Source organism: Crassostrea angulata, chromosome 10 (genome assembly GCF_025612915.1).
Source record: "Crassostrea angulata isolate pt1a10 chromosome 10, ASM2561291v2, whole genome shotgun sequence".
NCBI classification, from domain to species: domain Eukaryota; kingdom Metazoa; phylum Mollusca; class Bivalvia; order Ostreida; family Ostreidae; genus Magallana; species Magallana angulata.
In genome coordinates, this window is record NC_069120.1 from 23,451,392 (window position 1) to 23,465,763 (window position 14,372).

At 32.7% G+C, this 14,372-nt stretch overlaps 1 protein-coding gene across 1 annotated transcript in view; it reads right to left on the reverse strand.

Moving 5' to 3' along the window:
• Nucleotides 1–14,372, reverse strand: part of LOC128164926 (uncharacterized) — a 62,556-nt gene that overhangs the window by 39,310 nt on the left and 8,874 nt on the right. The window contains exons 4-5 of the mRNA XM_052829037.1: nt 4,145–4,360; nt 3,718–3,848 (exon numbers count right to left, since the gene is read on the reverse strand). Coding sequence (XP_052684997.1) covers nt 3,718–3,848; nt 4,145–4,360 — 347 coding nt within the window. The remainder of the gene's footprint in view (nt 1–3,717; nt 3,849–4,144; nt 4,361–14,372) is intronic.

Sequence of the window (14,372 nt, forward strand, 5' to 3'; positions counted from 1 at the left end):
TTTTAATGTTAAGGCAGACTCAGACTATTCAGAATTTGTGTCAGAGCAAACTTTTTTTTTTAAATTTGAACAGTAAAAACAACTTACTCTTGTAGTCTTACTTTGGAAGCCAAAATATCTATACCTTTGCAGGTTTCTTTTCCTACAGTGAGCTTCAGCTCACATGGTCCAACAATTTAACAACGAAGTTTTAACACAACGAAGCATACTATTATTATTCATTAAACTATGCTACAAAATGCATCATGTAAGGTTAGGATTTTAAAAAATCTAATGATAGTCATTGAATTAAAAGTCTTATTGAAATTCTACTGAAATACAATAAAATATTACATTTATTCTTCACACGACCTTCCAACGAATTCATAGAAATTGCATATTTTTGGAAATTTCTCAAAACCTGTATTGTTCATAAACTGTTTTTGTTATACATTAATTAAGAGTTGTATATATTGTTAACAAAAAACATATTTTATCAAAATTGACCAGCTAGTTTTTGCTTGATGGTCTCTTGACCATGTATACCCACGTGTTGTTGGATATAGTTTTACAAGTTATTTTTTGGCAAAATTGGAAAAATTTGAAATGCATGAAAGAAGTATCATCAATAATTATATCTATGCGTTTGTTATATTATTATTAAACTTTCATTGTTGGTTTAGCATGCACCAATATGACGTGGTGACAACGAACAGTTTTCAAAATCAAAAGTCCAAAGGAAAAATACAAACATATCCAAAAACACATAGATGCTTTCTATCAGAACCTCAAGCATCTTTTCAGTATTCACTTTAGAGTAATTTGTGTGCACAATCTGGATGGTTTTTAATAATTAGTTTGGCAAATAACCAATGGCAAGGTTAGTAAATTTACATGATCCATTTTACTGAAAATGCAAATACAGTACCGATCAGACCCAGCCTAACAGAAAGTAAAGCCCAACTGAACCCTGAGTTTACTTTCTGGGTTTACTCTGGGTTTACTACGGGTTTACTGGAGTTGACCCAAAGTAAACCCAGAGTAAACCCAAAGTAAACCCAGAGTGGTCACAGAGAGTAAACCCAGTCAGAGGTATACCCCTGAAAGCAGACGCTAACTGTGTATTCGGAATATACAAAGGATAGGGATTACAGGCAGTAGGATTGTAAGATAAAATACTAGTCTGCTTCACATTCCAGTGCATACAGTTGACCTCAAAAGCAATTTGAAAGTAAACCCAAAGTAAACCCCGAGTTAACCCAAAGTAAACCCCGAGTGGACCCAAATTTTGGACAAGAGGCACAGGAGCCACATCGCTCACCTGAGCAACAATTGCCTTAATTCTGATCAAATTAGCATTACAGTATCAAAATATCTTGACAACTAGGTACAGTAGATCTTGCTAAAAAAAATTGAAAATCTGCGAATTTTTATCCACCTCTTACATTTTGGTAAATACCAAGCCCCATTTGTTGTTGTACCTGTAAGAAGATTTTTCTTTATTCCTATATACCCCCCCCCCCATTTCGTGGCCCCACTTTTCTCCAGGGAATCATGGTTTCATCAAACTTAAATCTGCATAACCTGTGCTTTCACACTAAGTACTGAGTTTTGGACTGAAAACTTTCCCAGAATATTTTTTAAAGATTTTCTCTATATATTCCTATGTAAAAATTCAAACCGCCATCATGGTCCCGCCCTACCACTAGGGACTGTGATTTTGCAAACTTGAATTTGCACTACCCGAGGATGCCTCTACACAAGTTTAAGTTTTTCTGGCCAAATAGTCTTTAAAAAGAAGATTTTTAAAGATTTTCTCTATATATTCCTAAGTAAAAATTCATCCCCCATTGTGGCCTCACCCTACCCCTGGACAATTATTTAAACAAAATCTATATGATCTGGGGATGCTTCCACTCAAATTTGGGCTTTCCAGGTCTAATAGTTTTGAGAGAAGACTTTAAAAGATTTTCTCTATATATTCCTATGTAAAACTTGATCTCCCAATTGTGGCCCCACCCTACCCCCGGGGACCATGATTTGAAACAAACTTGAATCTACACTACCTGAGAATGCTCCCATTTTAATTTGAGCTTTTCTGGCCTAATAGTTTTTGAGAAGAAATTTTTTAAAGATTTTCTCTATATATTCCTATGTAAAACATGATCCCCCAATTGTGGCCCCTCCCTTTCCCCGGGGACCATGATTTTAACAAACTTGAATCTACACTACCTGATGATTAAGCTTTTCAGGCTGAATAGTTTTTGAGAGAAGATTTTTAAAAATACCAACAAATTTTCAATAATTCTCAATTATCTCCCCTTTAAAGAGGGCGTGGAACTTCATTTGAACAAACTTGAATCCCCTTCACCTAGTGGTGCTTTGTGCCAAATTTCGTTGAAATCTGCCCAGTGATTCTTGAGAAGAAGATGAGGTGTGAAAAGTTTACAACAACGACGACGACAACGACGACGACGACAACGACGACAGACAACGGACAAATTGTGATCAGAAAAGCTCACTTGAGCCTCTGGCTCAGGTGAGCTAAAATGTAAACCCAGAGTAAACCCCAAGTAAACCAACAAAAGTAAACCCGGGGTATAGTTGGGGTTTACTCTGGTGTTAGGTTGGGTCTGATCGGTAGGGTATGAATGATGTCAAAAAGCCTACTGGATTTAATTTTATTGTCTGTGATGGTTGTATAAAGTATAAAAAAAAGTCGTAAGTTTTTGTGCTATTGATTTTGGTAACATTTTGCCAGTTTCAATCTTTCTAAAAGTTTCTTTGAAGTTTTCAAGCTGAAAACCGCTCGTGAACAGGCACAGTCACACAGGAACATAAACCCTTTGATTTTGTTTCACCCGATTACACACCTGATACCCATGGCCGACGTGCAATATTCCTTTCGTGGTGTTTGGATTTTATGCATTAATTTCTTATTTATGTGTATATTTTGTTTGTAAATAGTGCATTGTGCATTGAATGTTTATTTGATGTAAGTATTCGATTGGCTTGAAAAAAGTGCGCATAATTTGATTTCATCGCGACCAAGGAAAGATGTACGTCCACAGAGGTACATGTAAGACATATACAGCGAAATACTTAGAACTGTTCAGAGGTCTGCAGCTTATATAGGGGTTGCAGGGATAGCGGTCATGAAAGAGAAATATAATATGGCCGTCAATGCCTATTTACGAGCAACGGTCAGCTTTAAGTACCTGGATCTGATTTATGCCGCTTCTTGAATATACTGTTGCACATTACTCTTGAAGAATCTCATTTACTGTCCTTAATATTTTGGTAAGGAGTAGAGAAAGAGGCTTGGGAAAACATTTACTGGAACCCGCTATGTATATTTGTTTATAAGGATTTTAATGAAATTTAGGTATCTAATATAGCTAGGGTAATTCAAATTGATTATATGTTACTCACTTCTCATTATTATGGTGTACAAGCTTTATAAGGAAAAAGAAAAACAAGGACATTTGATATCGGATATCAGATAAAATAATTTTCAATCAATTTTAAATCAAAATCATTAAGTGAATAAAATTTTTAATTCTAAATTGATTTTAGTTCCATGTTTGTATACGACAATAGCACTATTATCTTTTCGAAAGGAACACACATGTTCACGCAAAACAACGAGTATTCGACTATCGCTTGTCTAAAGCCTTCGACTGATCACTAATTACTCAGAGTAAATTAACACCCCTTCTGATTTGTAAACAAATTTACCGTGCAGTCAATGCCTGTATATCCATCCAAACAAATGCATTCACATTCAGCAATTTTATCAATAGTGAGATAAGTAAATGTCAAATTACATGATCCTGGACAATCATTTAGATTCACTTCACAAACGTTTCCTAGAAAAAAGAATAAGAGCAGAGGTCAATATTAATACCAATGCTAGTTTTGCAAATACATGCTTCTAGGTAATTCAAATCTTTTTTAGCTTTTTTTAATTAAAAAAATTAAACTGTAATTTGTCTGCAGTTTTTCTTGATGATTTAGAAATTATATCAATTTCTATACAAGTGCAACCAAAATGGTAATGATATTTAAGCAAACGTTGCTCTTATATTCAATTTTTATGTAAAAAATCGAAGAAAAGAAGAAAGAAGGATAGCAATCAAAAAATTTCAACATATGCAATACATACCGGTGAATCCGGAGAGACATTCACAACTGTAGTCTTTATGTCCATCCACACATGTCCCTCCATTTTTACAAGGGCTGGTCTTGCACTCATCCACACTGTGTTGACAGAGTGACCCTTCATATCCATCCACACAACTACACTTCCCATTCAGACATGTTCCATTGTTACAGTTGGTAGTGTTGCATAAATTCATCATCTCACACTGATCATTGCTTCCTTTTTGGAGATAGTTATAATGTAATGAACACTATTATTGAGTACAACATTTTCTACAATGTTTTTTTTTCTTAAATGCCATGGGAATGATCTAATGAGTTTTATATTTGATGATTCGCAATATCTAAGATAACAAGAATTTCTTATGATACAAGAGAAATAGCACAATCAAAGAACTGAAAGCTTGTTTTGATGTTGTTGGAATACATGCGTTAAGATTTTATATTGGGATACTGTGGACTTCCAAAACAAGTTTCACTATTAAAGTTTCAGCTTGTGGTTTTTATCTTGAAGTTGTGGTGAATCCGATAGGATGCATAATTACCAGTTTTCTAATGAAAAAATTTCTCAAACGTATCTTGTATATAATTTATATTGTTAATTGTAATGTATATATTCTTAAAATTTATGTGATGTATTCAGAGTAAAGCACTATTTGTTATATTCGTTCAAGGAAACGCTGAATTAAACTCATAAATGGATGTAAAACGGTACATGGTATTCAAATGTAAACCGAGTCTCGGAGTTCCGGTACAACAACTTGATAACTTGCGAAACTTCCAGCATAGACAGCTTGATGTAATATTGTTCACAAAATCTGTTACAGCACAGTTAGCCAAATATAAAAAACATTTTACTAACAGGGTTAAAGAACCACACTCTTTTTGGTCGTAAACTATATTCCCAAATCATTTTTTGAACAAACATTGCTTTTTCAATAAAGAAAAGATACCACGTAATGACATATCAGAAAACTAAATATTTACATTCATATACTGTAGAAGCATAAATATTCGTTGAGGATTTAATTTCGTTATTTTCGTTGGCAGTAGAAATTAACGAAATTAAATCCATGACGAATGTTTAACCAAAGTAAAAATGAATACAAAGATATTATGATGTGACGAAATTAAATGCCAACGAATTTTATTTGGTTTTAAAAACAACGAAATTTTGACCCATTGAAAATATGTGCTTCTACAGTATACGAGCTGTTAGGAAAAGACATCTATTGGCCATCAAATATTTTAATTACTGGAATATTAAGTGAAAGGGACTTGGACACGATTTTAGATCAAAATTTTCTTTTTCATTTTTTATGTTTAAAATGGTTTTTGCTTATTTTGAATGATTGACCAAAATTTGAATGTTAGAAGTCAAGTAATAAGAGAGATTAATAGGTAAGAAATCATTGTTATGTAAACAAAGTTCGAGTCTTATATTTGTTTACAAATAATGTAAAGTATGGAATTACCATTTCTTTGACCAAATGGCTCGTGGCAAACAAGGTAAACTGGTTAAATATGTTCAAGATAATATGTTAAACAGACAAAAGCAACATTTGAGTGAGATTTATACCAATAAAACACATATGTAAACCATAACAAAGCTCGAGCTTTGTTTACAAAACAAATATTTTCAAATTTTGTATCTTGCATATAACTCATAATTTGACTTTCAAATTTTGACAAAGCATTAAAAGTACCCATATTAACTATTCCAAACATTAAAATTGAAAAAAATAAGATTTTAAAGGACTATGTGCAGTATGGTCAAATATCTGCCCCCGATTTCAACCAAATTTTAAATAGTATCGTATGAAAATGAAATCTTCACAAATCATTGTAAAGAGGATGCCTATAACTTTAATCTTGATTTTAGTCATCATTGCTCACTATCTGTTTATCTATGACGTCACTTAAATGATCTAATTCCCGCAAATTTGCAAACAAATGAAGATATTCTCATTTTTGCTCTATATTTTGCATTCGGAAGTATAGAGCGCAGGTCTGCTCAAGTGCGATTTTAACATATGTTTTTCTTCAGATAGTAATACATATCATACTAAAAAATGGTACTTGAGCAAGCCTGCGCTCGATGTTTCCCAGTCGAAAAACCATCGGAAAACACCCATATTGTGCTACAAAACATCAATTTATCGAAATAATGCAATATTCATGACGTCATTTCTACATTATGACGTCACTGTGGTGATAACCTTTTACACCTTTATTTTCAATATGATTTTAACTATCTTTCAACTTATTTTAAAGCTCTTTCTAAAACTTTGATTTTGGGGGGCAAAAATTGCATAAAACCGCACTTAGTCCTTTTGAGCTCAAATCGTGTCCAAGTCCCTTTAAGAGGATATGTGATATATAAACTATGGTATGTAGGGTTAACGTTTTGGTCATATAAAAGCGTCGTGATTTTTTTATGAAACTATTGTGCAGTTATATCGTACTACTTATGTTCTCATAGAAGCTGGTACATTTTTATCAAAGCTCAAGTTAAGAAATATCTTTAATGTTACACAAGCTCAGGAACAAAAATTGTGTAAGACAAGTCAATATCCTTATTTTCTTGGAATACCAGTATGTTTTTAAAACTCTATATAAAAATTGAAAATGAAAACAAATTTAACAGTATTTTTCTAAAGTCTAACTAATTGTTACGATGTGCGTATATGATTTTTTTTTTATAAACAAGTGTTTGAATCAAATTTGTGTTAAGAATTGGAATACATATGAAATTAATCAAATCATAATTCAAGTTAATTGACATAAAAGATAGCGGGAATCCAATCATCCCGCAAGTAAAATAAAATTGGTATACTTAAAAAAAAAAGCCAAGTGTAAATAGCCATAATCAATCATATTTTATAAAAATGAAGGAAGGTAACGGTAGTATCAACAACTGGCAACCACACATTTGTATAGTTAAGCAGTTATATTTAGGATATCTTTACAAAAGTCTTATCAATTCAAACATTTTGCAAATAAAATTCAAAATGTTTGCACCAGAGTAACTTATTTCAACACGTGTGAGATGATGTTCTAAAACTATAACTGAATTTTCACTGATAAGTTATTATTGTGAAATTACTCAAAAACCTACTTTCATTTTGAATAAACAGAGAGTAAGGTGGTGGAAACACTTTGGCGGATCCAAGTCAGGGATAGTTTGCATCTAAATAAATTTTATACTTGCAATTAAATGATATTCAATATTTACGTAAAGAACGAATATCTGTAGAGTATACGCATAAGTTAAGATTAGTGAAATTTTGTACAAATAAAAGGAGCCAATTCGTTTCTTGAATGAGCGATTTTAGTTTTGATGGATAGAACGCTTGCGAGATTTTGCGACCTCCGATGCGTGTTCAACAGATATTGGCGAGCGCTCTCTCTGCTGAAAAAAAACCTCTGGTGAGAGAATATGATATAGATCTTATATCTTAGAACGAGGTAACCAAAAAACGCGGGTTGACTAATAACGTCATGGCGAAAAGTGTAGGACGAGTACATGATCCATTGCGGGAAGATACCTTCGATCGAACATTTCTGGTTAGTACAAAAAAATTAAATAAAATGGAATATTTTTTATGCAATTTTAGTTTTGATGGAAACAACTTTTCAGAACGAAGTGCCCCAGGAATGCGGGTTGACTAAATAACGTCATAGCGGAAAGTGTAGGATGAGTTAACCATAGGGTAGATACTTTGGATATGACAACTATGGTTTAAAATATGCAAATAAATATACCTACACTAGCGTTTTTTAAGTTTAATTCATACATTTTTATACCACGACAGATTGGTAGTCAACCCTGTACATATTTTTAAACAATGAACAGATTTGTCATGCATAAAACGGGGAAGTTGATTCGTCGAATAATATGGATGGGGGTTACCCCCGTTCTTCTTTTTAAACAACTTTTATCTGAAATCTTATTTGGAACAGTGATAAAATTATAATGTAATTTGATCTTAATGTAGCTCGCGGGTTTTGCTGACGTCACAATAGGAATCGACGTATACAGTTGACCGTCATAGTAAACCCATACATTTTCTTCAAATGACAAATGAAATATTTAAAATATAAAGGGAAATATTTCAAAAAGCTTAAGACATTTATAATTATTAAGTGCTGAAAATTTAAAGATGTCACAAACATTGTCACATTTTGTTCTATAACGTATGAGTGTGCGTTGGAACTCTTCCATTTAAAATCAGGTTTTAAAATAGACATTCAAGTAAATTAATTGAACCGTGTGCATTAACTTCGCTTTTTTATATACAATTTTAACTTCCTTAATTCTAACTACCGATCAAAGTTTTTAAAAAAATTTGGCTAATTATTTTATACGATTACAAACTCATTATGTCAGTAGTTGCCTGGCAATTTTTTGCATTGATCGACTCAGAGTTTCATAAAAACAAATATAGCAATTTTCTGTATCTTTGCAGCCTGACATTAATTGCATATGTGCATTTGCATTTTAACATTCACAATAATGTCTAACTGGTATTTACATGTTCTAAAATGTGTTTATCAGCTAGTCATGTCAATAAATGCACGTCAAATTTGTGAGGAAATGATGACGTTGGGCTAACGTCGTCATGAAAATATAAGGTCTTGAGAAATCTTTTAAATTTTTAAAGTTGTTTTGCCAAAAATTGGCCGAGAACACATACTGATTATTTTTTATGAATTGATTCTTAATTATCTCCTCTATTATTGTGTTGAGTATAATTATTTTCGTCTAAATCGTTTAAAAGTATTAAGCATAGTTTTGTAATGCGTTTCTCGACTAAGATTTGCATATTATTATATATTTCATTGAAATAGCGTTGCTTGATTTTATGAATGACACTGTGTTTGAAACACAATAACATTATTACGCGCAGACGAATCTCAAATAAATTTTAGAAATAAAAACTCTGAAACCTCTGTACTAAAATATTCTCTCTGTCGACATTTTTTTTCTTTCAAAGTAGTGATCAAGGATTTAATTGTTTCTATTATATCTGTCGTTTGATCACTCAACTAAAAAGTCAGTAAAATGCTTGTTTCATTAAACAGTACAATGGCAATAAGAGTTTATGATAGGGATAATTTGCAATTTTTGCTCAAAAAAGCACATATTAAACCAGCTCTTTGTAGTTTCAATTCTTTGAGGCATCCCGGTTTTGGGAACATGATATATAAGCGTTAAGCGTATTCACTAACCGCTTAAAAATGAGCTAAATAACATATCACAGTCGATAAAGTAGATTTATAGTCTGTTAAAGAAACTCTTCTGAACAATTCGTTGACTAAAAATAAAATTCAGATTGCAAGTGTTTGGTAAAATTAAAGCAAAACACAAATATGCTATGATGCGAATAACTTGGTAAAATATACCATGTCCATATGTGATTTTTACTGATATTAAAAGGACTTACACTAGTTTAGCCCATTTTTTTCAAAATCATTTTTTTTTCATTTTTAATGTCTAGTTTAGTCAATATGGATGTTTTTAATGATTTATAAATCTGGAAGTCAACTATCGAGTTACAATTGGTTTAACAGATTAGAATTGTTTGTTTTGTGTACAGAGCTGGAGTCCTGTTATTGTTTAACTTATCTATTGTATATGTATTGGTATAAGTTTCAATCTAATATTTCTTTTCATTGTCTATAAATTATTTTTATTAACATATTGAATCAGTTTATCTTGTTTTATACGGGACATTTTGTAAATTAAGAAAGTGTGAATTCTTTAATTTATATTATTTGTAATCAAATTTAAGACACGAGCTTTGTTTACATAAAAAACAACTTCTTTCCTCTGTATCTCACTTGTAACGTGACTTCCAACATTCAAATTTTGGCCAATCATTCAAAATACACAACGAAACCATTTTATTTTATAAAAATTAAAATTAAAATTTTCATCTCAAATGGTGTCTAGGTCCCTTTAATTACGTTGTATGTTTTCTTACATTTAATACTTTTTTTTACAATTAGATTGATAAAAGGTAACTGTGAGGAAAAAAAGTGGTAACCATTTAGGGCAAAAAAAGAAGCTTAATGGAAATAAAATGTGACTGTACTATATGTGTGATACGTACATGGTATAATTTGCTTTGCAATTTTGTATATTACATTTTTAATGAAGATGTTGTATATCTAACTTTCCGGTATAATAAAAAAAGTATAAGGGGTATTAAAAAATATTATTTATGCATTGTTAAATGTCCTTTTCTGAAAGTAAATATATTGTAATAGCTATGTTCTTTTCTTGCTGATGATAGGAGCGCCGTATACAGACAAAAAGACATCTGATTTTTACCATTTTTTCAAGCTTAATAAAATACTACAACAATTGTTTGAAGAACATGAGTGAATGAGGCGTGTAAAATGCCTATATGAGGAATGATTAGATACTGTAAAATTAAAATATCATTAAATCTGATACTTTAAAAAAAACAATTAAAACAATTTATATTTAACGTAACCTCGGTTTGTAACCCTTCAATATTTTAAATACTTGCAAACGGCTGATTTAAACTGGCATATGCGTGTCAAAACCTCCAAATAGTGTCATTTTTATAACTTCAGTGCCTTTTCTTTTATAGAGTTTGTCTGAGCTCCATATTTTTGTCATAGTTTAAATGCGGTTTAATTAAATTTGAATTGAGTTGAATTAACAAAAATGTGGCGAGCTGACCCACTATACTTTAAAGATGTCATTTTGTAGCCCAACAAATGAACTTCTTAGAAAAATAATGCAAGTCCGTAAATTCGTGGCCAACGTCTCATATAGCACTTAAACAACGCATTTTGTTGTGAATGAAATGACTCAGAGGTTAGAACACCAGACATTATGTAACTTTAAAGAAGTTTGGGTTTTAGGTTATGGGTTCAAAACTACCAAAAATTTAAGATTTATTTTCTTTTTCTTATCGTTTCTGAAAATATTTCAAAACTGAATACAGTTAGAAAAATACCCTTTTGTAAATTTGTATTATAACATATTAAATATATTTAATTGAAAAAATGTTAAATTTGAAGTATTTAACGACTAAACCAGATAGGCAGTAGCATCATCTTATCCCTCCATCTTCTTTGTGCAAACATATGTCCACTGTATAGTAAACCAGCCCCAGTTACAAAATTCCAAATTTCTATATATCTGTTTCATTTAGTTGCGACTACTTCCACGAAAACAACCGTGGCTAAAACGACCCGGTTTGTAATGTTTTATATCCAATGCTACAACCATCAAAGAAAATGTGGGAATCGACAACAATAAATAAACAAGAGGCCAATTGGCCTTAACAGTCACTTGAGTAGCATATATAACCCATACACAAACTTGTCGAGGAGTCTCATATATGCATTTAATAAGATTTCATTCTGGAGTAGAAAAATTATAAATTTGTAATGACTCCCTGCCTGAAATCTTTTTAAAAGAACTTTGAAACCTATAATTATGGTAAAAAACTTAAAGATCTTGTCTACAAAATCATGAATTCAGTTTTCCTTTCAGGTATGAGGGAGTAAAAAAGATAATTTTAAAACATTACAGGTGTATATGCATTAACACTTCTACATCCATTTTGGTCCTGCCCTAGAGTCAAAACCCATATTCCAGGGGACATGAAATTAAACATTAAACATTTTAAGTCAGTTTTTCATACAGATGTGTGAGAATAGAGAAGAAGATTTTAAACATTATACACAGGGCGAAAAACAATCTTTAAGCAAGTCCTAAAAGGTGGCTTAAAGGTGGCGTAAAGGTGACTTAAAGGATATACAATCTTTAAGCCACCTATAAGTCACCTTTAAGCTGAGCTTATAGGTCCTCAATGTCCAAACTTCTTAAAGTCACCTTTAAGCCATCTTTAAGCCACCTTTAAGCATCTTTATGTGGCATTTACGCTCCATTTAAGTGGTCTTTACACCATCTTTTTAAGTTCCCTTTAAGTCAAGTTTGATCAAGCTGAACAATAAAAACATATATTAAATGCAAAAGCTCTTTTATAAGGATGGGAAGGGGTGATACGAGTGATAATATAATTTCCAAGGAAGGGGGGGTGGGGTGTTCCAGGCAGTTTTAATTGTCGCTCCATTAAACACAGATCGCTATCATCAACACCGCTCCGATCGACACATATTGCCGTTATTAAATTCTGAATGATTTTTGTTTCAAAATTATTGTAGGGATGAGCGCAGTCTCTGTATCTTAATCTGTGCATGAAACTAATTAAAGTATGTTTGTTTCCTATTATAGTGTAGCGGCTTAGGTCAATATTTCAGCAAGATATTTCACGTGGATACAAGCACCAAATTTTGCATGAAGGTTCCTTGAACATTAGTTGAACAAAAAATATCGTTGGCCATTCAAGTTTTGGTCATTTTCAAAATGGCCGCCTCTTATTTCAAAATGGCGTCTTTTTTCATAATGTTTTCATGATATTTTAAATATTTCTGGGTAATGTTTTTTATTTTCTGTGAAATTATGAAGAAGAATTTGTTGTATGATATAATTTTATGTTCATTTCATATATGAACACTCTGCGCATGCGTTTAAAAAGATGCTGCAGCTCATTTTTGAATGTACATGATCTAATCGTCTAAGCAATTGCACTGCAAAGAGCAATGCAAAATAATTCGGACTTAAAACATTTGCATTCCCCAGAACAACTAATATTACATGAACATTTCAGTAGTTTTTGACATGAAGCCGCAATTGATGGTAAGGATGTCCCGTGTGAAACCAAAAAACCGCAATCTTATCCTAACCCTATCTGGAAGGGGATGCTGTGGTTTTTTATTTACATAGTAACTGACCCAATGTATTGTGACCCATGGAAAATGCACAAGTCGGTCGGTATTCGTTTTACAAGATTTATTAAAATTCTGCAACTTATTTCAATATTTCGCGATATCGGGAGTCGGTGGACGATCGCCTTGACCGTCGCTCTCCAACTGCCGAATATAGATAACAAAACATTTTTAACAAAAGAGAATAATAGAGTTACTTCAATTAACGGATTACTCAGATACACTGTGAGTCATTTAAGGGTGTCCAGATCAAAGTCACTCAACGCCAATGACAGGGGAAAATGTGTCATGTCCAAGGGGAACATTTCACACGGTGATAGTATGTCCAGCTTGCAATACAGATCTCTAAATATGCTCTACAAGAGCAGCTCTTGAGGGATCGAGGGATTCTATTGTATGGAAGCTGCTTACGAGCAAAGAGGACAATGCACGTGTCATTTACTGTATTGGAAGTGCTAGACCGAACGTACATGATGTGTACAAAATCTTCTAGTTTATCAATTATATGTTCTGTCACACTGTCACAAGGAGAACTTAAGAATCTGAGTACCTCTGTTACGTTTTCAAACACATTTCAGCCTGCCATTCTGCCATTTTACCTGTCTCAAAAAAATGCGAACTCTGTATCCCAGTCCGTGAATGTATGAAAGAATGACAATGCTTTGATCTTGGACCCAACAATCCAACAATGTCATGAACTGGTATCCATCGCAAATCCTTGCCCTTTCCAAATATCACCCATAACCCATCAACTTTTTAATCATCAAAAACAACCACACCAATAACAACAACAATCTGTATCCGAACTAACTGTGATGATTGAATTGATAGTACCCAAGGCTGCATGTTTTGCATTTGCATTTTGCATTGATTTGCATTTTTTCCTTTGTTACAACTATAGTAGTTTCTGTGGTAATAGTAGCAGATGCGATTTGGTCTGCTTAAATCCAGATGGTCTTGTTTTGTTCTTGTTACACCGAAAAAAAGTGTTCCAAGAGTTTGGCGGTATAGTGTTTCTAGTTATCTTCCGTCTAGATCTTATGCCTCGTTTTCTTCTACTTTCACCTTTATGGTTATCATCTTTGTAAACATCGAAGACAATAGCCTTGCACAAGCGACGTGCGCTAGGATAATGTCACTGGCATAGTTATCAAAGGTTTGACATTGTTCGGTTGTTTTGAATTGACTATAATGATGGGCCGTCAATAACAAGTGAGGGAACTGTCGGTACACTGTTTGGCAATACTTGACTAGCTTCCAAAATAGGCATCGACTGAGATTTCACACCAGTATTCGAAAAAAACATTTTGAGAGAGCGAGGGGGGAATTTCTGGTTTCATATTCCAAAATTTCTTGAAATCACATTGCTCTGACAGGAAATAAAAGTCTAGATAACA